The sequence below is a fragment of the Cydia fagiglandana genome, chromosome 2 (assembly GCF_963556715.1).
Source record: "Cydia fagiglandana chromosome 2, ilCydFagi1.1, whole genome shotgun sequence".
Classification (NCBI taxonomy): Eukaryota; Metazoa; Arthropoda; class Insecta; order Lepidoptera; family Tortricidae; genus Cydia; species Cydia fagiglandana.
The window spans coordinates 20,609,989-20,634,703 of NC_085933.1; the positions used below are offsets into that span (position 1 = coordinate 20,609,989).

The 24,715-nt window shown below is 37.6% G+C and overlaps 1 protein-coding gene across 2 annotated transcripts; it reads right to left on the bottom strand.

The window, feature by feature from the left end:
• Nucleotides 1-2,314: 2,314 nt before the first annotated feature.
• On the bottom strand, nucleotides 2,315-24,715 carry LOC134678354 (uncharacterized). Of its 2 annotated transcripts, none has more exons than XM_063536909.1 (5): nucleotides 23,936-24,715; nucleotides 23,592-23,702; nucleotides 15,096-15,183; nucleotides 4,031-4,133; nucleotides 2,315-2,581 (listed from the first exon to the last, which is right to left on the bottom strand). In XM_063536909.1, the coding sequence occupies exons 1-5, from the start codon at nucleotides 24,619-24,621 to the stop codon at nucleotides 2,373-2,375; spliced, it is 1,197 nt and encodes a 398-aa protein (XP_063392979.1). In that variant the 5' UTR covers nucleotides 24,622-24,715; the 3' UTR covers nucleotides 2,315-2,372. The 2 variants fall into 2 exon arrangements, with proteins under 2 accessions (XP_063392979.1, XP_063392970.1); XM_063536900.1 differs by having other exon boundaries at nucleotides 3,998-4,133.

Sequence of the window (24,715 nt, forward strand, 5' to 3'; positions counted from 1 at the left end):
TAGGTTTGAACCCGCAGTGGGCGTTCCTTAGATTACTCCTGTGTGGAATGCCATTTGATATTTACTACTAGGTTATACTAACAATAAGTTCAATGATATACCGTATGTATCAGAACGAAAGGCCAAGAAAGAGACCCATTAATGTTTAGGTCATACTGAGCAACTTTTACTATGGGACCAACCCCGAAAACGCGGAACAATAATTGGAATTCGATTTATCTGCACAGTCGGACTGCACAGTTTTATCGCAACGATTTATCGTTACGTATGTAGCCGGCATTAGTTATTGTCTAAGTTTGACACTTGACGAAAAAATACTTCTTTAAGAAAGGAGGTGTCAATTCGTAGCTGCTACAGTATTTTGTTAAAAGTTAAACAGATAAAATGTTGATGCTTAGTTACCATTGAAATAACAACTGCTTAGCAACTAGTGGCACCCTGGCTGCTGACGTACGTGATTGGCAGTGCGTGTAGGTATTAATGACAGCAGCTTGAATTTGAGTGCTCAGTTACCACTGACTTTCTAACCGTTATTGTCATTGTGATTAAATAAGGGTGTATGTGTTAAAGAAAAACTCAGAAGTTAAGATATATGTGACGAACTGAAAGCCTACGCTAAATTGACAACTTAGATGACCTTATTTTTGTGACGATTGAAGTGTATATGTTTTCTTGGACACCTTGCCCGCTCAGGTATATCTGCTGCTGACTGTACCTAACTAAGATTACTATATACTTACTAGCATTAGGAACTCGGGATTGTCAAGCAGCCGTCATACGTTATATGTGTTCTACTATCAAAGTAACTCGCGCCGTCGCGCCGCCTTAGATGCTAATGCATTATTTGAGGAGATGAGCATGTATTACTACGGTGAATGTGGTATTAAAAGAACCGTTATTGCTTTATCTTACTATTTCAGGTATATTTTGTCAGTTTTGCGCCCTATTTTTTGCACACGGTGGCCTCAAACAAGAGCAGTGATAAAAATTCTGTAAAAACTGTCACATTTTTATGTTTTAGCAGCTTATTATAATTCCACGTACTTTATGTTACTCATATTTCATTAAAATAAAATAAGATCTATCAAATGACACCAATTTTACCGAAATCGGTTAATGGGCTTATGAGTCATTACTAAATGAACACTGAAAATAGGGGTCATTTTATGTCAGCGGCACGTACTGTTCCGAGTAATGGCTACTTTTTTCTATATATCTATATCAAAACTATGTTTGTAGGTATTATAGTTTCTGAGATATAAGCCGCCGCGCCATAAAACTTTTCGTTACACTTGGTTTTTGGTCCGGCACCTCTACTACGGCTTTTTAAAGACGTTTCACGTCAAAAAACGCGTAAAAAAATTACCATACCAGTCACCTTAACTGCAAATTGATCCTCACTCGCCAACTTGAACTAATATTTTTATAAACTTCTAAATCTGACGATAAAGGAACGTAACTGTTAAATTTAAGATTACGAAATCAAATTACTGTTGCTAATATCACTGCTGTGATTCGTCAGAATATATCACTTGTAAAGTACACGGATAAGTTTAAAGGATTGCGAGCAAAAGTAAAATAAACACACAGCCAACATTCTGTCCTCTCGATTTGTACACACTGCCATGTTTGTTAATGTTGTAGCTAAGAATTGAGTACGAGTAAGTCAGTAGAGTTTTATTACAGCAGCGAACAAGCCTTATTATCAAATGTTAACTTACCATATTTTTTCTGGAAACCAGAAATAATGCCTACGAGGAAAATCTATCGGTTTTCTTTCTCACATCACGTCATATGACACATTGTAAACTACAATCAATATTGTTTCGAGTCAACACGAACAACAAACAGTTATTACACTTATTACGGTTTAATTAAATTAAACATTACGATAACAGCTGTAACACGCATTATAACAAGCCCTATTAATTAATAACGTGCCGAATTAAATAAAATTCGACTCTGTTAAACGGACTGACTCACACTATGATGGTGTATTGCGGTATATGGGCCATTTTGGACATTTAAGCAAAAATAATTTGAGTGAATAATGTATCTTATACCTAAATAAAGCCTGAGGTTAATTAGCATTAGAGCTCTAATTATTTAAGATTCATTGCCAGCGACCCGCTAAGCGGATTAGCTTCTGTCGTAGGCGCTCTTCGCTACAAACGGGAAAAACTGTGTTGTCGACTAATCTCGTAGCGCGTAGCACTGGCTGCCAGTGACTGGCAGTGACACAATTTTAGGCGGAACGAGATCGGGTCACATCATTTCACCTAATGAGTGTTCAATCAAATAAAACATGATGTCAAAATGTAACATTACGTCTAATAAAGCATTCAAAAGTTCAATAAAACTAACGGCGCGGCTCACACTATATTGTTGTACGGCCTCGGCGCGAAGGGCACCGGGTCGGCGTCGGCGGACAGTAGAAGGCGCACGTGCACGTTAGCGCGTCGCCAGCGACTCCACAGCACGTAGTGGTCCTTGCACAGCAGGTACACCGTCACAGAGTACCCGCACAGCACTATCGCCATGAAGAAATCCATTGCGGTCTCGGTTATGCGGTGCGATATGCCTGCGGATATAACGGTTAAATACACTTGTGAACGAGATTTCATTTGTGGTTGCAACGTTGCGATCATCTGTGCACATTTAGTGACGTCACTGTGGCCATTTCGTACAATACCGGTCGCAGACCGCACTACTGTACTTAGTGGTCCGTGTACGGTCCGAGTTTTACACGAAACAAATGTACCTAACTGCTTCTTTTACCGAAAGAAAGTTTCAAAATTACTTAACTCGTTTTCTTCTAGAGAAAATGTTAAAATCGCGTCTCGCGCAATTCTCTCGCTAAATAAAACTATTTTTAAAATTTTTTGTTTTATTTGCAGGGTTATAACACGACTAACACAGAATCTTTGGTTATTAACTATACGAAACTAGTTAAGGCGAAAATAATCCGTTACCTAAGATCGTTAGCACTGCTGTTTTAAATATGAGAGGTTAGCGTTATGTCGATTGGCCTAACTATACCTAATGTAAGTAATAAAGGATCATCCCAAATCACTACACCTGCTAATAAAACAAAGCCCCCCGCCGCGTCTGTCTGTTTGTGTGTACATATGTATGTTCGAGATAAACTCAAAAACTACGGACCGGATTTTCATGCGGTTTTCACATATCAATAGAGTGATTCTTGAGGAAAGTTTAGGTGTACCTATATTTGTTAAGGTTTTATGTAACCCTTGCGAAACCGGAGCGCGTTGCTAGTACTTTAATAATTAATAAAGCATTCTAGATTGTTCGAAACACTCCAGAATGTTCGCACTAAAGCGTTGATGAACGCGCTTGTTGCAGCCACCAACTTATACGAAGAGCGTTGGAACAATTTCTAAAGTAGCACAATATAGTACAAGAATAAACGCCACTTGCACCATTCCACTAAACCGGGTTTAACCTGAAGTTACCATGTTTACCAGTACAATTAACCGGTTGATGCGTTAATTCAGGGTTCAACACTGTGAATTTGTATTGCGGTATATCATGCGCCATTTTGGACATTTTTTTAGGTACAGGTACACAGGTACAGGTAAAAACGTGTACCTACCCACGCAACCACGCGCAACTGAAATGAGCAGTTGCGCTCTCATGGTAAAATAATGTGCGGAGCGTCTTGTGCGGTGACAGAGCGCCTTGTGTGCATGTTAGTGATCGTATAAATATAGTACTTTTTAACTAATTACTATCCCTAAAACCATTCCAAGAGATAGGTGGATACATTATTTCATGTCTTGCCATATTAGTTAAGGGTTAAAAGGTTTCTACTCTAGGGTTAGCACAACTGACAAGCTTTCGAAAACATTTTTTTTTCTATCACACAGTACTGATTAGAAAGAGGTTGGTAGTTCACGCGCGCATTTCACTCGCCCGGTCAGTAGTGCTAAACCTTGTCTATTAATAAAGAAAAAAGAAATAAAAAACAAAAACACACCTTCCTCTTTCCGGGCAATTCCGTGTATCTTACCAAATTTGTTGCCCTCAATGACGAAGTACTGCGTGCCAACGATGCAGACGGCAAGCAGGCCTGCGGTCACGGTGGATAGCAGCCAAAATATTAAACAGTCGGACTGGAATAAAAAAGATTTTTCTCCAATATGCTCGGAAATGTTCACCTTACTGTAGCAAAAATAGTACGGGAAGTTCTTCGTTAATGTCAAACTCTAACTAAAAAACATCAAACTATCGCTGTCCTGTTCTAGCGGACGGGAAGTAAAAAAACACTACAGTAATAACTTATTACTGTAGTGTTTTTTACTTTTTAATAATAAAAAACGCAAACAGCCAATTATTATTGCCGTGAGCCGCTTCTACACGACCCGATCAGCTATCATTTCACGTGTATGATCGTGCGAATACTGCTTAATAAAATCAAAGATTATTTTTATATTTTTTTTAAATCTCATCCGTGTTCATAAAGCTTACATAGTTTGTCAAAGGACTTTCTCATTTCAAACATAGACAAAGAGAATCATACTATCTTTGTCTTACACTAGTACTAGCACCCAAAAGAAAAGGATGGGTGTAGTTTTCCTGGTTCTTACTGACTGAAAAGTTGGTTTGACAAACTATATTGCGCAATTATATTGAATGAACGAATATTGAATGGTACTGAATGGCAGAATAAGTTTGTGCCTTTAACTTTTAAAAATTAACTAAAGAGGGAAATTGTTTTTGACATTTTGGATGTGAAGGTTTGATTTGAGTGATGCTTGATGCTTAAATAATAATTATTTTAGCTTATTTCCTCGCATGTTTGGAGAAAAGCACTATATATGCCTCGGCAGGAACAGCAATTCGTGGATTCGTCTTCTTTGTCGGACTCCGCTTCGCATCGTCCGACAAAATCGAAACTCATCCACGAATTGCCCTTTCCCGGCCTCTGCAATAATGTACTATTATGAGTCCCGTTTTTATTCCATGGTCTGCTTTAAAAAAATACAACAGATTCAACAATGTTACATATTATGTATTCGCTTCGTGTTTTTTAAAAGCGAAGTATCTTTAAAATGTATATTATATAAAACATATAGATCTACACGTTTGACATTTTGTATTATACCGTAAAAGTATAAAACTTTGCCCTTTAACATAACTTTGCTCACCGCGTCACACTGCCCTATTCGAACTTTAAGATACGTTAATTAATAGATCTACGAACGATATGCATTAGATGTGTCAGTGTCAAAAGTGACGTATTTGTTTGAATAAATGTCACATTTGACACTGACATATCTAATCCATATCTTTTCTGACGTATCTTAAAGTTCGAATCGAGCCGTCAGTCAAATAAAACATTATGAAGAAAACATAACATTATATATGAATTATATTTTCTGAAGAAAGTGTATTTGTAACTACTTTTAAGTTATATCGCTTTAACTGAATAGTGACACGGTGGGCAAAGTTATATTAAAGGGTAAATCAAATCGTGTCCCGCTCCATTTTATTGAATAAACCTTTAATTAACACAAGCATGCTCAGCAACGAGTTAAAATAACGTCACAAAATGAACAGGAAGTAATATTCCCGGTAAAGGGAATTACATTTTATTAATTTTGTTACCTCCATAATAGCGGGCCATGTTTCACCGTGACTCAATAAGTGACAGAAATCCAATATGCTCGTGTCTTGTCAACGCAAGACGCCAACGGTGACGCTTGCGGTTAGGGCATCGGCATGGGATTGACTGGATTGCCAGTTGTGACTGGCCAAATGCCTATTACATAGTAACTATTTTCATTTTTCAATACTAAAACTAACATTTTAGTGGCGAAGGAAAGCTTCCTAATGGATCCTTGCCGGCAGTGATTGTCTAGTGCAGCGGTCGGCAACCTTTTAGCAGCCAAGGGCCAAATAGTAGTTACCGAAGTTGACGCGGGCCGCACTTTGTTAATATTTATGACTTTATCAAACATTGGACTTTACCAGACATGTGATTTGTCAATATTACATAAAAATAGCCAGGGAGGCTCGCGGGCCGCAAGTGAGAGGTTCGCGGGACGCATGCGGCCCGCGGGTCCCTTGTTGCCGACCGCTGATCTAGTGGTTAGGACCTTACATTTTGGTGCCGTGACCAGGATCTAAACTATACCTTTTAGGCACATTTTGGATATCGAGGTTTCTAAAATTCAATAATAGAAAGTAGCCTTTATGGCTACACGGTCTCTAACTTATGGTACAATTTTTGTTTTTATTTTATGTTCGGTATTAACACCGAATGTTAATTAAGCCCTCGGTACCCATCGACACTATAACGGTTCTGCAAAGAAAAGTTGACTTGAGGGATTAAGGCGTCTGGTAATAGGTAGAAGACATGAATGGATGCATATAAGTTTTCTAATAATTAAACTACAACTTGCGAACATAGACTAGATGAATAAAACAGGTAGGTATACTACTAAATTATAAATAGAATTAAACAAGCTGGGCTAATATAATCACAATACTTCCTACAACAGAGTATTACAATACCAAGTACCTACAAACAGCAACACTCTTAACAGTCCATTGGTGGACCTTATGCCTTTTGTAATAAGGTTTACGAACTGTCAGTTAACAGTATGGGTGATGGTACTCTAGATTTGTTTCATTTGTATTCGTACTCAGAATCACGAGTTTTTTTCAGTCATTCTAAGTACTTAATAAAAAAAAAACCTTTGTTTCATCGTCATGTAACATCATTCACCATCAATCATCACTGCAACATATATGCAAAAAGATATCTAACAAAACAGAAAATATACTGAAAACTCTGGAAAAAGTCAATTAAACGAAGTGTATAGTAAGTATATTAGGTACAGTTATCTTTATCTTACGAGCAACTTTTAGTACAGAACCCTGCCAATCCTACAAAAGTGCAAAAGGCAAGCAGCATCTTGCGGTCAGTCCCGCCGTTGAAATATCGTCGCAGCACGAACAACTGATTGAATTTTGGCCACATTCCGTGTTTCAAGCAATATATTTTGTCATTGACAAACCTTGAAGATGTTCAACTATTGACATTTGACCGAAAATGTATTGGTTGCAACCTACTTGCTCACTTTATTATGGAACTAATAGCAGTAATAGCATAATATAGGTAACTAACTTCTGCCCTCAACATCATCTGGCGGAGAGTAACACTTTCATAACCCACTTCCATAATAAGTAAATATCACATCCCTTTTCGCCGCCTTGACATTGTAGCAAACACCTACCTACCTACTAAATAAAAACGATTGACATTCTACAAAATTTATTAGCAAAACAAACAGGTAAAGTATCATAATATTTACTGCTGATAAATTTTGCTCACCTGAAGAAGAATGATGATGATGATGATGATGAATAGAAATAGTCCGTTTCTTATCTACACGTGTTTCTTTTCTTCTTCAGGTGAGCAAAATTTATCAGCAGTAAATATTATGATACCTGTTTGTTTTGCTAATAAATTTTGTAGAATGTCAATCGTGAAGAAGAAAAGAAACACGTGTAGATAAGAAACACGGCCGATTTCCATCCTTACTTGGTAGATATTCCACCAATTCGCACGAAGCGCTTTGCTTCTACTTTCCTTATGCGCACTGCCAAGGAATGGAATTCCTTGCCGGCGTCTATATTTCCGTGTTCTTATAACCCGGCAACCTTCAAATCAAGAGTGAACAGGCACCTTCTGGGCGAGCTCGCTCCATCGTAGGCCACGTCTACGCCTCGGCTAGTCTGTGGCCATGAGTAAGCCCATTCATAAAAAAAAAAAAAACGGACTATTTTTATTAATATTTAATATTACCTTTCTTAGAAGTAAAGTGCATTGGGGATATTTCGATAGGTACTATTTGTTTCAGATAAAATAAATCTCACTAGTTAGACTTGAAAACAGCTTAAGGTAATGTGTAATACACGTGTACCTACTAATTTTATGATACTGACCCTATCAGTATAAGTGTCATGGCTGTATAGTTCGTTTTTTTAGCATTAGAAATAAGGTAAACAATCTTGGTGTGTCTTTTAATTGAAAAACACATTTTAAAAATAAGTTACGGTAAAATTGTAACATTTATGAATCTAATACGATCATTTATGTACTTTTGCTTCCATAAGTAATAGTTACTGATTTTTAAAAAGCGTTTTTGAATTAAAAGACATGTCAAAATCACTTATCTTCTTCCAAGTTCTTTCTAATGCTAAAAAATTACGAACTGTAAACTTATATATATACTTAGTGTTTGCCTGAATAAAGGATAAAGGTGTATCGAGTAATACCGAATCAAAGAATGTCGGTTAATTCCGAATAAATGGACTCTGATATGATGGAACGGGAGAATCTTCGGAATGATCTGCCGTTGGGAAGTTATTTGTAATCCACCCGAACTAATACACATCAAAACTGATGAAGTTATTGTTTAATTCGAAATATCGTATCGCTTAACGCTTTATGAGAGTACTGCCAAAAAAATCATTGGGTAAATAAAATATTCGTGTTTAAAAAACATAAGGCAGGTGTGTATTGTATAACATATTTCTTATCTTGTAAGGTAGTCAGTGCTCTAAGCTAAGTAGGTAGGTATCTACTTTCCTATACAATTAGTAAGACGACGCGACGTGGGTACTTTGGAGCCATTACTGTACCTAAACAATTGGTTGGCTCGGATTTATGATTACAGCACATGATGCTGGTAGCGACCGAGCGAACGACGGGTAGTCAAATAGGTAGGTAGGTAAATATGGCGTCTATACTATTGAAAATATCCCGTTAACGGAATAACTCTAATATACCTTACAACAAGTTAAGTTTACCAACAAATATTCTTCCAGATCTTTAATACTGTTTATGTTTAATGTCAACAGACTCCAAAAATAGAAAAATAAACACTTACGACTAAGGGTTTCCTCTTCTCCTGCAATCGCGTGTAAGGCAAAAATATATTTTAGAAGAAAAGGTAACAATTAGGGATGTTACGGAAAAGGATTTGTCGACATTTTTTCGATGTCGGAACTTTAAAATTCAATTTATCGGCGTCGAAATCGGAACCGAAGTCCAAGTTAGAACTAGTTCCGGTACCAGAGTAGGAGTTAGAAGACTGTTAAGGGCGAGTTTGAGATAAGAGTAAACGTTCTGACAAATCATCATCATCATCATCATCATCTCAGCCTATATACGTCCCACTGCTGGGCACAGGCCTCCTCTCGAGCGCGAGAGGGCTTGGGCTATAGTCCCCACGCTAGTTCTGACAAATAGCAAAGCATAATCAGGCAATTAATTCACTATAAACTTATTGCTGGTTCAACAATTAAACTTTGACGCTAATTGCCGTCATTATCCGTCCTAAATATGCAAGTACAGGAAATTTGGCATTGATGAGAAAAGATTCGACGAAAGAAGACGTGCATAACGTGCCATAATATTTATTCTGCATAACGTGGCATAATATTCTGCATAACGTGGCATAATATAGAATCTATGGATTTTAGTTTCTTGCATAAGGCTTGAATGTCAAAACTATAGCTTTTTGGCTTAGAACGGCGTCTGCAAACGACGCCGTGGGTGTACACATCGTTAGCTTCGCCAACACGACACCGCGGGCCGGGAAATTGGATAAAACTTACACTTTGAGCCACGGAACATTTAACAGTAATCCCACATCTTGGTAACCCGATATTAATTAACCTTTTATCCGCCGTAAACTGATATATAAGACATACGAGGGGTAAACCGAAATGCTCGGAAATTTAAAAAACTAAGTACACTAGATATATAAATTATATTTTATTGTTTTTCGAAGTACTCTCCGTTACAATCAATGCACTTTTGCATTCTTTTAAACCAGTCATTGAAACAGTAATTCCAGTTTGAACTCGACATTGCCAAAATGGCCGATTTATAGGCTTCGACGGCGGCTTCTGGGTTCTCAAACCGTTGACCACGCAATAAATCTTTAATTCTAGGGAATGTAAAAAAATCGTTTGGACTCAGGTCAGGGCTGTATGGAGGATGGGACATCAACTCAATGTTTTCCTCGTTCAAAAATTGATTTGTTTTACGGGCGGTGTGGGAGCTCGCATTATCGTGATGTAAGATGACACGTCGTGTGGGGTTCCCTCGGCGAAGTTCGGCCAGCATCTCAGGCAAACAAACTGTAATATACCAATCAGCGGTAACCGTTCTTTGTTCTTGTAAAGGAATTGTGGCAATATGTCCTTTTTTTGAGACGAACGAAGCCACCATTTTCTTCGACACGCTGCGGGAACGCACAACTTTCGTTGGTTTGACCTCGTCTTCGAAGACCCAAACTGCCGACTGGTGCTTTCTTTCAGGCTCATAGGAATAAATCCAGGATTCGTCACCCGAGACAATGTTATAAACGGCTTTTGACCTTCCTCCATTGTAGCGTTTTAGAGTAGATCGGCACCAATCGACACGAGCCGCCTTTTGCTCTTCTGACAAATTATGGGGTACCCACCGGGAAATCAATTTTCTGACACCCAACTCACCATGCAAAATCGTGTGGATTGCAGTCATTCCAATGCCTATGGATGCCCGAATCTGCTCGTATGTCACATGTCTATCTTCTTTCAGTATTTTTTCTACAGCCGCGACGTTTTCAGGCGACACCGCTGTTTTCGGCCGACCTGTTGAAGGCACGGTGCTGAGAGAGGCACGACCCCGTCGAAACTCTGCATACCAACGATATATAGTCGTTTGACTCGGTGCTTCCATTTCATATATAGAAACAAGCTCATTAAGACAGTTATCTGGAGATAACCCTCGGCGAAAGTTGTGATAAATAATGGCACGAAAATTTTCACGGGTGAGCTCCATTTCGTCCAGCGACTTGTCAATTTGAAAATGGAATTTAAAAAATATGACGCTATTTTTTTAAATTGTGAAAACGGCATCGTGACTGTCAGTTGCCAGTACGCGTGTGATAAAAAAAGATTTAATGTAGCTCAGTTTAAAGTACTCTATTCCCGATCATTTCGGTGTGCCCCTCGTACAAAATCGGGCAAATTTTGCCGCTGTCTGATAAATAAGACAAGATTTCGTGTAACTTCGTACTGTCGACGACACCAGCACGCTCGCTGAAAAAATCTATGGCGGTTAAAAGGTTAATTGTTAATATTACTCAAGATGTTATACACAGAAGTACAGTCAACAACAGAGCTATGAATACAGGCAAAGTGCCAAAAATATGTATACACGACCTTAATGTACAGGCAATAAAGTACTGTATACATATTTTTGACACTTTGGCTGTATTCATAGCTCTGTTGTTGACTGTACTTAGAATCGATTGAAGTTACCTTAACGACATAGAACCTAAGCCACTTACTTAAGGGGCTACCCGAGGTTTTCATCGATTTTTGACAAGTTTTGAATCGTAGCTCCTTTTTTTGTACTACAGATAAAATTATAAGACAAACGGTTATCGGTTCTTCAATCTTTTATCTCTGGTTTTGTCCACCGGATTTCGAAAACAATGAATACTTATTTTTTTATGATTTTTTTTAAACATTGTCTAAAAAAACACTTTTTTCGTATCTAGTTTGCAGTGAAGGATCTTACATGTACGAAATCTACATATTTGGGTTCGTCTTTGAAGTCTCGAAAATCGTGTCCAAGGTTTTCATTTTGAACTAATTAAGACAAAAGTTATGGCCAGAAAATAAGCTTTTTAGCCTAAAATTTTTCAACTTTGATGCCAAATATCTCGAAGACAATGAACTTTAAAGTAAATATGGGATACTATATTGCTTAAAGCCGTTGCTGTTAATATGATAAGCTGCAAAAAACATTAGAAAACTAAGGGATTCAGATCGAAGGTCATTGGCGTAGGGGAGCCCCTTAAAAAAACCGATCAAGTGCGAGTAGTACTCGCGTTTCTAGGGTTCCGTACATAAGTCCGACTCACGCTTGACTGCACATTTCTAATAAGTTTTTTTGTCATCTATAAGTAAAGAACTATTTTGATTATTTTTTTCAAAATTTTAGACCCCGTAGTTTCGGAGATAAAGGGGGGAATGGTAATTTTTTGGCTATTTTCTTAAATAACTTCTAACCTATGTATTTTAAAATTAAAAAAAAATATATCCATCTTTGGGTCACCAATTTACATATGTGTACCAAATTTCAACTTAATTGGTCCAGTAGTTTCCGAGAAAATAGGGTGTGACAGACGGACAGACAGACAGACGCACGAGTGATCCTATAAGGGTTCCGTTTTTTCCTTTTGTGGTACGGAACCCTAAAAAAGGTCTAATGCCGTTGTTACCGGTAAATACCATAAGTATATTATGATTTTGGAGTAACTCCAATGAGTTACTTCAAGTCAGAGTTTGAAACCTTTAGTTTGGAAGTTATACTCCTTAACTGCGCTCAATGCTCACTTTAGCATACTTATAAAGTTAGGCATTAAAAATGACAATCGAAAATACCTACACCCATGTTTCTACGTACATGTAATGTCACGGGTAATTAGGTATGACGTATGACCTTCTCGTCTTGTACAGTGGCAGATGGATAAAAACACAAACTCGTGCAAACCTTACACGGGTCGTCTCATCTTACGCCAACGTTGAAAACACAAAAGACCCAGTAATTTATTATATTTTATACAAAACACGCATAACGAAAAGGGGATTTAGTAGACTACAGGCAAAAAGGTCCTTTAAAAGGAAAGGCGATAAAGTAAGAAAGAAAACAAAATGAAGCAAAATAATTCACATATTCGACACTCAATTACACACGGCTCAATCGAATTTTATTTCGAGTTTTTCGAGTGTTTTTCCGTTTTCCTCATTATTTTAATATTACAACGTTTTTTAGGGAAAATATATATACGTTTTAGATTCTAACGCTACATAACGTAGGCATTAAGCTTACGTACAAATTTACAAGCGGACAGCAGAGAGGCAACACGTCGAACGTGGTTCGCGGTAGACCCTCAGTTGCGTCCAGGTTTACGATCGACAGATGTATACATGTAGGTATTGTAGGTATATTAAAAACTGAAATAAAACATTTTTGGTACAAGTTTTTCTCGCTGATTGTACTTTTCTTAACACAGGCAACTAATACTCATCGCCATCTCCTGTCTCCATCATCAGAGCAGCACGATGGTACCATAATATTGTATTGTCATCCGACTTTCACATAAATGTATGAACATTTTCAGCTCAATCGGAAATCGAGAAAGGGGTCAAAAGCTTTAAAGATATGACACGCACTAACTAACCAACTAACAAATTTATATTTAGGTACTAACAAGGCAAGTTAAATAAAAGCTTGTAAAATATGTATTTTCATGATCTATTGTATTTTCGATTTAATTTTCTATAGAGTGAACTTTTACAATATTATTATATCGTGTTACTAATTGGCAATTAATTAGCAAAGTAGTTTTAATTGAGTTGAAGTTCCGAAGTTACGAATTAGCGAATAGGTAAGTATGTTAATTGGTTACGATATCATATAAGTTTGGCTTAATTTATACGAACTTTAGAGGTCACACAATTATGTTTCTAGTTATTTTGGGATATTGAGCTCAGTAGGTAACCAATAGTTATATATTATACAAATATTACAGCCCAATCATCCCGGGATCCGGAGTTTAAACAAATATTGAATAGAAGGTGGATAATAACAATTTAGGTTCTAAAGTGATCAAACATTTCTTTCGGTACATTGAATTTTAGTTAGTTGTTGTGTAGACTGCCTACAAATATTTAAATAATAGTGAACGGTCTAATAGCGAAGAGTCTCGACCGACATCTCGAGAGACTCTCGCTAGGTGGTTGGATCAAGGGTCAGATGCAGAAGGCGGTGATCTTGGACACGGCGCGGATAGTCCCTGCGGCCCTGACCACCGGCAGCTTGGGCCCTGCCCTACTTATTGTTAATTAAAAACAAAAGAAAAAGGCTACACCTACATAAGACGAGTAGATAGGTATGTGAATATATAAGGTAGGGATAGTTTAAATAGTAACGATGCGTTTATCCATCATTCAATTACCTAAATGACCGTTTACAATAACTGCATAATACCGCCTAATAAACAATAATATGCGTGTACTTAACAGATAAATTTATACAGAAGTGATCGGAAACAACCCGAATTAGGAAAGAAAAAAGGTCACCATTAATTTATTGACTGAAAAATAAGAATCCCATCTGAACAACCTAATTAACACTTGAGAACATAGATATTGCTAGAAAATGGCAACTTCTTTGAGCAATACAGCGGAAAAGTTTCGCACAAGTTAACAATAAACCGCGACCAGCACGGGAGTAATAAACAAGCAGTTACGACCCAAATGGGCCTTTAAAAGCGCGCACCGATTTTGAATCGTCGAAAAATGTGCAAAAAAGTTTGAAAATCGGGGCAAAAATGTGAAGACGAATCGCCTGATGGTCCGCTGGACCCAAATGGCCGCAGCCAAATGGATGTCGGTGTAGAGATGGGGGTATATAACAAGAGGAAGTAAAATAAACAGGTACATACTTTACTTAAGGTGTATAGGTGTGTAGCAGCGGTCGGCAACCTTTTAGCAGCCAAGGGCCACATACCTAGTAAACGAAGTTGACGCGGGCCGCACTTTGTTAATATTTATAACTTTATCAGACATTGTCGTTTGTCAAAATTACATACAAAATAGCCAGGGAGGCTCGCGGGCCGCAAGTGATAGCCTGTTGCCGACCGCTGGTGTACCTATAGTTAAACCATTACAAGAAAAAATACCTACATTTCCTTCTCCAGAACCTTATCCCATCTTATTCCCAAAATTAATCAAATATTACCACTGCTAAGTATTTTTATTCTTACATATACTTACTAAGTGATAGGCGTGATAGTAGCATATGCCTCATCTCACCTGCAATAAAATTGCCTCCTGTTCCGCGGGTTGTCGAACCACAGTCGGTCGCAGGGCTTTTGTAGCACTGTGTAGCGCAGCGTGCGGATGGACGGATGAAAATATTACCTAGTATTTTATCAAGTATTTTTACCTGACATTTTACGAAGTAAAAGCAGACCGTGCCTTACGCCTAGTCTCACCTGCAAATGGCTCCTGTTCCGCGGGTTCCCGAACCACAGGCGTAGGGCTTGCAGGACCGTGTAGCGAGGCGTGCGGATGGCCGGGTAGCTGCGGAACGGTTAAGTGTCACACACACGTACAGATTTACCTACCTACGAGTAGCTGTCGCCAGTGCAGATTACAGTTGCAAGTTACATATATTAATGAAAACTATTTTGAATGCGAGGAGGAAAGTCAGGTAAAGTGTCGAATCGAAAAATTAAGTAGGTACTAAGTACTTCGGTATAACGGATTAAAACTATTAAAAGGCGTTTAATGTTTGTGTCCGACCTTTTTGAAAAATGAATTTTAATGACCGCCGTTTGGAACTAAGTACAAAAATAAATTTTGTGTTGTGTCTAAAACCTCACTTTTATAGGTCTAACATTTTTACCGCATCAAAAATTCTTTTGTCTGAAAGTCTTAAACTTGAACAGTGACAAATCCACCTTGCCTAATTAATAGCCGGAATCTCAAAATGGGCTTAAAAATTTCAAACTGACGGGTTCTAAATAGGGCACTCCGGAAACTTAATCTTGTTTTAGGTTTCCTGTAGGCCTGTAGGGTATGCACATAATTTGTAATTTAATTGTAAGTAAATTGAGATAGCTAACTATTCTTCTTCATCAAAATTGTATAACAATTCTATCACGCGTATTCGGGAAACGAGATAATCACAAGATCTAGAGACGATATAGAGATCAACTAGATTTACATTAGATATCGACTAGATGTGACTTGGATATCTAAGTCATAACTTGTCGAAATCGTTCAAGAAGACCTCCAGAATCGCGGAAACGTCAAATTTGACATATCTATCTTACAAATATCTTTAAATTATCCATATCGTAACATGTTGAGGTCTAGTAGAGATTTAATTCATTTTCCGAATCGAATTACTTTTCTAATGCTTTGTCGTTACCGGTAGACATCAGGTACCTATCCTAAATCCCTTTCCATTATAAAAAAAATATCGCTCCTTGAGAAACATAACGTCATTATCCAAAAAATGGGGTTTTTGAGTTAATAACGCCATCTAGCTCGTATGATCGTAACGCACGCAATACGAAGACACCTATCGCCCTAGCTCTATTAGAACCGCCAGAGGGCGCTAATGTCGTTATGGCGAATAGAGGGAATAGGTGCCCGTCTCATAGGAACAATGTCATTAAAGGGAAGTAAATTGTATTTTTTTGCTTAGTGACGGTTTTCTATGAGATTCAATGGTAAGTACGTCAATTTACATAAGAAATAGTGTATCTATACGTACTATGTCACTTTAAACTTATAATATGGTATCAAAATCAAAACTCAATTTAAAGCAATATCGTACTTTTCCCTTTAAGGACACTTGTACTTTTGAATTTAATAGAATAGAATAACGTTTTGAAATAAGTAAAGTGACATTATACCTATAATGACGGTTTTGCTTAAAACTTAAAGCCATAATGCTGACTAAAAATAAAAACGTACTGTTCTTTTACTTTAAGTGACATTGTGATTTTAAGAAGCTGACAGAAGTTTTAGCAGGTCGATCGTCATTATCTGTGTAGTGTCAATATGCTAGCTTAGTTTACCATAGCGACAGTTGGCATGCTTAAGTGAAAAATGTCGTTTTAAGCTTAAAGCCACTGCAACTGGTACAGAACGCTTATAACGGTGTGGTTAATGAATGTCACTCGTTGTTTAATGTCACTGTGTTGTATTTTTTCTATAAGGTTCATAATAGAGTTGTATTATGGGTACCTACTAGACGACTATTTATAATTAGATAGATATAGCCACATTACGAGCCCTATTGATCTAACTGTGGAACTAGGTTGGTATGTGTAAGATTCCCATATTTATTCATTATAATATAATATTATTTAAATATAAAAATTTTCGGTGAAGGAAAACATCGTGAGGAAACCTGCATACATCTGCGAAGAAATTCTAAGGTGTATGTGAAGTCCCCAATCCGCATTGGGCTAGCGTGGGGACTATAGCCCAAGCCCTCTCGCGCTCGAGAGGAGGCCTGTGCCCAGCAGTGGGACGTATATAGGCTGAGATGATGATGATGATGAATATTATTTATGTGTTGTGTGATATTTTTTCATTCATCAAAATTAGCAAGTTATTTTTGTGATGTCTGTTATGTTCCAATTTTATTTCTGACAAGGTGACACAAAACACACATTAATTATTATTATCACTAGGTAGGTACTTACCTATTAATTACCCATAAAACTATTGTTCTCTTACAGTAGAAAATGTCTCAATGTGTCTTGAATGACAAAAAAGTTTAAAGCTATTTTAATAAAGTTAATACTACTGTTTTAGTTGAAACTGTTAATAAAGATAATACTTATGATGATGAAGAATTCGTACCTCCTTCAGAAGAGCTAGTTCTAATAACGTAATGTGTCGCTTGTGAGTTTTTTGTTGTTTTTCCGGGTTGGTTTAATTTTGCTACTGGCTGTTTCTAAAGTATTTATAATGTTGTTATTTTGAATTTGAACTTCTGAATGTGTATTTGTGGTATCTCTTCTTGTAAGGTGTCAAAATTACTTCGTAATTCTAAGTTAAACTGATCGTGGTTACAAATAAGAGTGTGTTTCTGTTTAGGTGTTTTGCCTATTTATGAATTAATTGCTTACGGTGGATTTAAGTCTTAAACTTTATTTTTGCTCTCACGGGTCTGTGATCGGAACTAAATTTAAACCTATTGATGTACCTAATACCTACATAAATAAATATCTAATTAAACTTTTGTCAGATGAAAATATTATTATATAAGTAGTCAATTTCGTGTGTGATATTCCGCCAGGCGAAGTCCAGGTCCAGCGACTTTGAAGTTTTTTTGAGAAAGAAGGAATTACTTATCTACGTTCATGTTTCGACCAAAGGCAAATGGAATAGACCTAGAACTACGGTCGTTTCTGCTGCCAAGGCCATATGTGGTCCGACTATGTATGTGTGCTTAATCTGACTTCACCAAGGACAATGGTCCATGTTTCCTGCTTTTCATCAGTAGATTTATTTAGAGGGTCATAATCTCGTAATACTCTTCAATCTTATCATCGCAATGTGTAGATGTTGATGCGTAGGCTTTGATTGCGGTTAAGGTAGGTATACAGCTTTGGGATTTGGGATATGCTTAACGTCAACACAGCCACCTTGTCGGAGTAATTTGATAATCCGACAATGTTGTCCTGCCACTTCTTTTTGACGACAAAGCGTGTGGGTATCTTCCGCCGGGTAGTTTCAAAGTAGCGCCAATAACAGAAAAGCTAACGGAAAAACTTCTGAGGTGGTACGGTCATGTACAGAGGCGTCCTGTAGACTACATGGTTAAGGTAGCGCTCGATATTTCAACGACGAAGCGAGGACGTCGAAGACCACCTGCTACCTGGCTGACGACGGTTCAGCGAAACCTGAAAGACCTCAATATAGACGCCGACGTTGCACTCAATCGTGCAGAATGGAGGAAAAGAACAGGGAAGGCCGACCCCAAGTAAATGAGAACAAGGCCTAGCAGGATGATGATGACTTGGGTATCTTTCGCCCGGGGATTCTTAGCACCACTTTTACAGGGTACTTAGCGCAGTAACGAGGAGTCGTACATGTCAAATGAGATTGGGCCATAAGCCCACCATGCTGGTTCAGTGCGGGTTGGTGGATCGCCAGAGGCTTGTTTGGTATTCCACAGGGTGACCACGTGCAGGAGAGGCTGGTCTGGGGTCCGTTACATGACATTCGGGCCCCTTGCATCGCATCCCCCAAATATTATCCTCCCCTTTCTTTATTTACTTTGGTAATTTTTGATCGTAAAAATATAGCCAAACAAAACAAGCTAAGAATACTCTAGTTTTAAAGAAAAACTAGTCATATTTGCTAATTTTTTAAGACTGAAAGTCGCTTACTTTAGTAAATATTAATTAACATCCATGTAAAATGATTCTATTTGCGCTTTTTCTTTGAAATAAACGTTAAGTTATATCAAATAACTGGATATAGTGTCACTGTTCCATAAATTGAATCAATATTGCGAAGTCGTCATGTGACATTAAGCAAAACTAAACGGAATAGTGACATTACAATTTTCTTTTAATTGAATTATCTTAGAAATTAAACAAAAAAAACTGGTCAAGTGCGAGTCGGACTCGCCTTTCAAGGGTTCCGTACATCACATAATTTTCAACATTTTTTTGTATGTGAAACGTCTTGAAAAACCCGAATGGGTCAATCAAAAACCAGATGTAACATAAAGTTTTCTGGCGTGGTGGCTTATATCTTTACATCTCTGAAGATTAAATGCCGAACAATAGTACAAGTGTTCAAATGCGTAGAGCTGAAAACAGTGAAAACTCGAGCGTCCGACGGGTCGCGCTTCCTACAACTTCAGAAAGTGTTTTAAAAGCGAAGGCCGAAGAGAGATAATACCTACAGGATGGCCAAAAATAAAAGTGTATTTCCGTAGCCAGGGAGGTTTTGGGATTATACTGAGCGACTTTTAGTATGGGACCAACCCCGAAATCGCGAAAAAAGAAGTATCCTCCCATAGAAAACGGACCAGCCTAAATGTATGAAACAGCCAAATTTTTCCTCGCGATTTCAGGGTTGCACGTTGGCAACGGGAATACACTTAGTTTATTTTTTAGCCACCCTGTATACCTAGTGCTTTTTAAAACACGTAACAATAGTAACCTAATCAATCAGTACCTCGGAGTAATTAACAATGGAGCCGCCATTAACAGGCATTTCCCTCTGTCGAAAATAGGCGGCCAATGGTCAACCATATGTATGGACTGACGTTTATCTGACATGACGTACCTATACATTTGATGTGCCCCTCCCCCGCAAAAAACGGCAGACTATTTTGTACCGAAAATTTTAGACATGGCGTCTCCGTTGTTAATTACTCCGAGATCAGTACAGTCAGCAACAGAAGTTGCTAAGCTGGTGAGTGGTTTAAAATGACCTGGACGCGACTTTATAGTTAAGACAATAAGAGCATGTCAAGGTAATTTTGAACACCTCGCCCGCTTAGCAACTTCTGCTGTTGACTGTACTACAAGTACCATTGCGGCTATGTGCCAGTTACAGCCTAGTCGCATTTTTTGTCTTCAGTCCGACTCACGCTTGAAGCTAAAGGAACGCCACTTTGGGACGCTTCGGGCCTTCGGCCTTATGCGGATATCGGCCTATGGCCTTCGCAATAGCTGTCTACATCACGTTTCACTTAAACCATTGCGGCTGTGTCCCTAAAAAAACGTTAACCGCATTTGTGTTCTTAAATCCGACTCACGCTTGACTCTAGATTTCTCATAGGTTTTCCTGTCATCTTTAGGTAAAGGACTATTTTGTGTATTTTTTTCAGAATTTTAGACCCAGTAGTTTCGGAGATAGAGGGGGGGGAATGGTAATTTTTTGTCTATTTTCTTGAATAACTTCTAAATTTTTTTATCCTAAATTTATAACAAAAATATATTTGTGATTCCCAAAATGAGCTCTTTTGTTTGATATGTAACACGATATAGTTTTCAAAACTTTGTTTTTTAATTTTATCGTTTACCCCCCAAAAGTAGCCCCTATGTTTAAAATTCATTATTTTTTTTTTTTTTTTTTATTCGTAAGCACAAACACAAAATAAAAACTTATACTAAACAGAGAAACATAAAAAAGAGAAAGTGCCACGAAATGGTCTCACCTCAGCATGTTGCTGGCGACTTCCAGCGCTGATCTTCCGATAAGACCATCCGGTGAAACAATCACGACAGGTAACATGAATAACAAGAGAATTAACAACAAAATTAATACATACAAAAGACAAAGATAGTAATAAGAATACAAAAGACAAAGATAGCAATTAGTCAAGAATACATTACAATAAATTACTATGTATAGTTTTACTACGTACAATACAGCTGTTACATTATCAGGTCAAACTCATCTTGGCCGTACATTACGCCTGATTGAGGTTACATATCCGTCTTTGGGTCACAGACTTACATATGTGTACCAAATTTCAACTTAATTGGTCCGGTAGTTTCGGAGCAAATTGGCTGTGACAGACGGACAGACGGACAGACAGACGCACGAGTGATCCTATAAGGGTTCCGTTTTTTCCTTTTGAGGTACGGAACCCTAAAAACACAGTTTACTCAAATGACTCACAAGATTAGTTTAAAATCTAACAAAATATAGCAAAAAACTCTTTCCTTTATCTCTAGTACGGCAGTTTAAGACGTTAGAAGATTTCGAAAATTTTAAAGCTCTGTACCCAAAAAACACGTTTTTCGCTTAATGACACTGTGTTTCTCAAGGAGCGATATTTTAAAATCACATTATCTGTCGCTGCCTTAACATGCCTTTATTTTATGATTGTTTAAGTATAGAACCTATGTGTTTATTTTTATTGTATTAGTATTGATTTATTATTGTAAAATCTATAAATGTCTATGTCTTCAGTTTGTTGCATTATAATTATGTATATCTGCACAATCCGTTTAATGTTGTAAGTTCTTACTTCTTAGTGTCCTGCTAGGTACCCAAAGGTTGTCTGGAAGAGGGTTTATAGACCGCCTGTAACTACCTAGTTTTTAACTATATTTAATTTCCTGCGTATTTTTAACTGTATACTGCAGCTATATGGTGCACAATACAGATTTATTTACCTATAGATACGCACATATTGTGCACGATACCCTAAAAAGAATTTAAATTGAATTCTATACACCGTACCGTTACGCAATCCGACAATATGGAACGCAAAATTGTTAAATGAATTCATAAATCGCAACGAATGGGTGTTTCATATTTTATTGTGAAAGATTTTGTGTCAGTCATTTCTTTATTTGATTACATGAAAATTCCAATTTGAATTTTTTGGATTTGTATTCAGGTGTGAACGGGGAGATATCCGAGCGTGGATTAAGCTATTATGTTGAAATTAACGGGTTTACAATTTTTGCACCTCGTTTCACTGTTTTACTTATGGTTTTTCGTCTAAGTACCTACATACTGCTTTTTTAAAGTCCATAAACTTCAAGACATATTTTTTATTATAATTTTTCAGAAGCAAATGAGCAGATCTTAGCTAGTTTAGTCTTAGTTTATTGCTTTCTCAACTCGCTTACAAAGCAATTTGTTCCATATAGACGTCTATACGACACAAAGCTTAATAAAAACATAACGGCTCAAAGCCCACAGGTGTCGCTGCTGTCTTCATTTAGGCGATTTGCATACTTGCATATATTAAGGCTGTATGTGGTGATTCTAAAACACCGCATACGCCACAGAGCTTACATTGAGCAAGCGAGCCATCGCCTTTTAAACCAATGTAATAGCGATCTCTTTAAAAACAGTTGATAAAGGTCTTGAAATCACAATAAAAATGGTTTGCTAGAGACGCTCGCCTGCGCTCAGTTAAGGATGATACATGCGAGTTAAATTCTAAAATCAACCAGTATATGTGTAAGTACTCTCTAATTTGGCATCGTTGTTATTGTTAAGGTCTCACTACACTGGTGTACCTGCCCGTTCGGCTTGGTAATGGTACAGGTCCAGGGTATGTTAATAAGTCCTTTTAGTTTGGCGAGAGAAAGGATTGTAACAACTTTACCAACGTGCATTGATACGCGAAATTGCATATTGGTGATTTAGCATTTTAGTTTGAGACGTGGTTCTGTTAATGGGTAGGTATTTGAACATGTGAAAATGATTTAATAGTACATTTTGCAGTCTGAACGCTATACATGAAAATCGATTTAAGAAAATGATTAAAATAGATAAAACGCTATGAAATCAAAAATAATAAACGTTATATTCTTGATAATTTTCTCTTTGATGAATTTCAGCATGATTTTAGCAAATAACTACAGCCGAGCAAAATTAATGTTCTCTTTAGCCTTGCGTCAAAGTCACGTTCAAGTTCAGTTTCATTATATCTGAAAGTACCTAATCTAATTTGTAAAGATTTGAAACGAAATGTATTATAAAATAAACTTATTTAAGGGCAATATAAAAGTTGCATGTTTTGAATTGTGCGTTGTATTTGTATTACTCCGAAATTCTTTTGATTTCAATGTGTATGAAAATTGGGAGGTGTAGGAAAGGTATCAATATATGTTATACGCTTACACATCGAATGCCTTTAAATAAATATTGACTCTTGTTAAAGGGTTTTTTATTAACTTAAGGATACAGGTACGGATATTAAGTGGAAAGTCAGACGATATATTATAATGAAAATGTTTAGCTGTTGTGGTTAGATCCCGATTCGCCGGATTCTTGATCCATCGGATTCTCTTATATTACTCGGAATGTGAATTGTGACGTCCTAAAGAAAATCCGGCGAAACAAAAATCCGGCGATTCGATTTTGGATACCACCAAGCTGACTCTGCAACAACTTTTCCGTGACAGTGGCAGTTTATAGTGACACTTCAAAATCGTTGCCGAGTTAGCTTAGACGGATAGTAAAAGATGTCATACCTGAATCCACAAAGTTCACAATGGTTTCTCCCGACTTGGTTCAGCCATCGCTCCAGGCAAGTCAAATGCACGTTCGCCAGGGAACCTTTGCAGTTGCACGGTGATATCAACCTGGAATCAAATATTATAATAATTTACAGATGGCGTGGCCAATGCCACAGACATACTGGCTTGAAGGTCAAGCAGCGGCACGCAGCGAAAAGGAGAAGTAAAATGCGTGAAGGATAGCGTAAATAAAGAAGACTGTCTTTTCCGAATCTGGCGGTTGGTACTAGTCAGAGTAAATTGTTAGCTTTAATCGTGAATGGTTTTAATTCATGCCTCTAGCTAGTTTAACAACTAACCTTTCCCTGCCTCGAGTCATACAAATCCTGCAAACGTTTGATCCAATACTTGACAACGAGTCCCTCTGCACAACTGCAAAGCCAGACTTCTCAGACAGAGTTCCCGAAGTTTTTTTCTTGTTCTCCGAACCAGACTTCGATAAGTTTGGGTCTGGTGCAGGCTGGTTGGTCACTATCACATTTGCGGGTGCTTGTGGATGACTTGGGGATGACTTGTCTTCCGTTTGAGCGTCCGTGACACACTTGGTGTCATCTTGCATACCCGCAGCACTCAATGCTGTGTTCTGGACTTCACTTACAGCAACATGGATCTCTCTATCGACTCTAAAATACGATGCCATGAAATTCTTTACGTCTATAAACATGGAATCGTTTCTATTTGTTTCTTCCCCGTTTAAATCTTTAGTATTGGCTATGTTTACATCGCGTGCTAGTGGCTCGAAGCTTAGAGATGTTAAGTCACGTGGTGCTACATCTTTGTTTGTGTATATTTGTCTAATGCTATGCTCGGACTTAGACAGCTTTAGCGGGTTAGCTTTAAAAGGAATTGCTCCAGGTAGATCATTTGTTTGTGAAGGTCCAGCATCGTCTTCGAGCACGAGTTTGATTTTCCTATCTGCATCATCTTCTTGTTGTTCGAGTGTATCTTCTTTTTCTGGACAATGCGACTCGTCCTGATTTTCCATTAAGACATGTGAAACATTTGTGTTTTTACTTAAAGTACAATTTTTGTTAGTATAGGAATAATTACGATTTTTGTTAGAAAGTAAGCTTGATTTA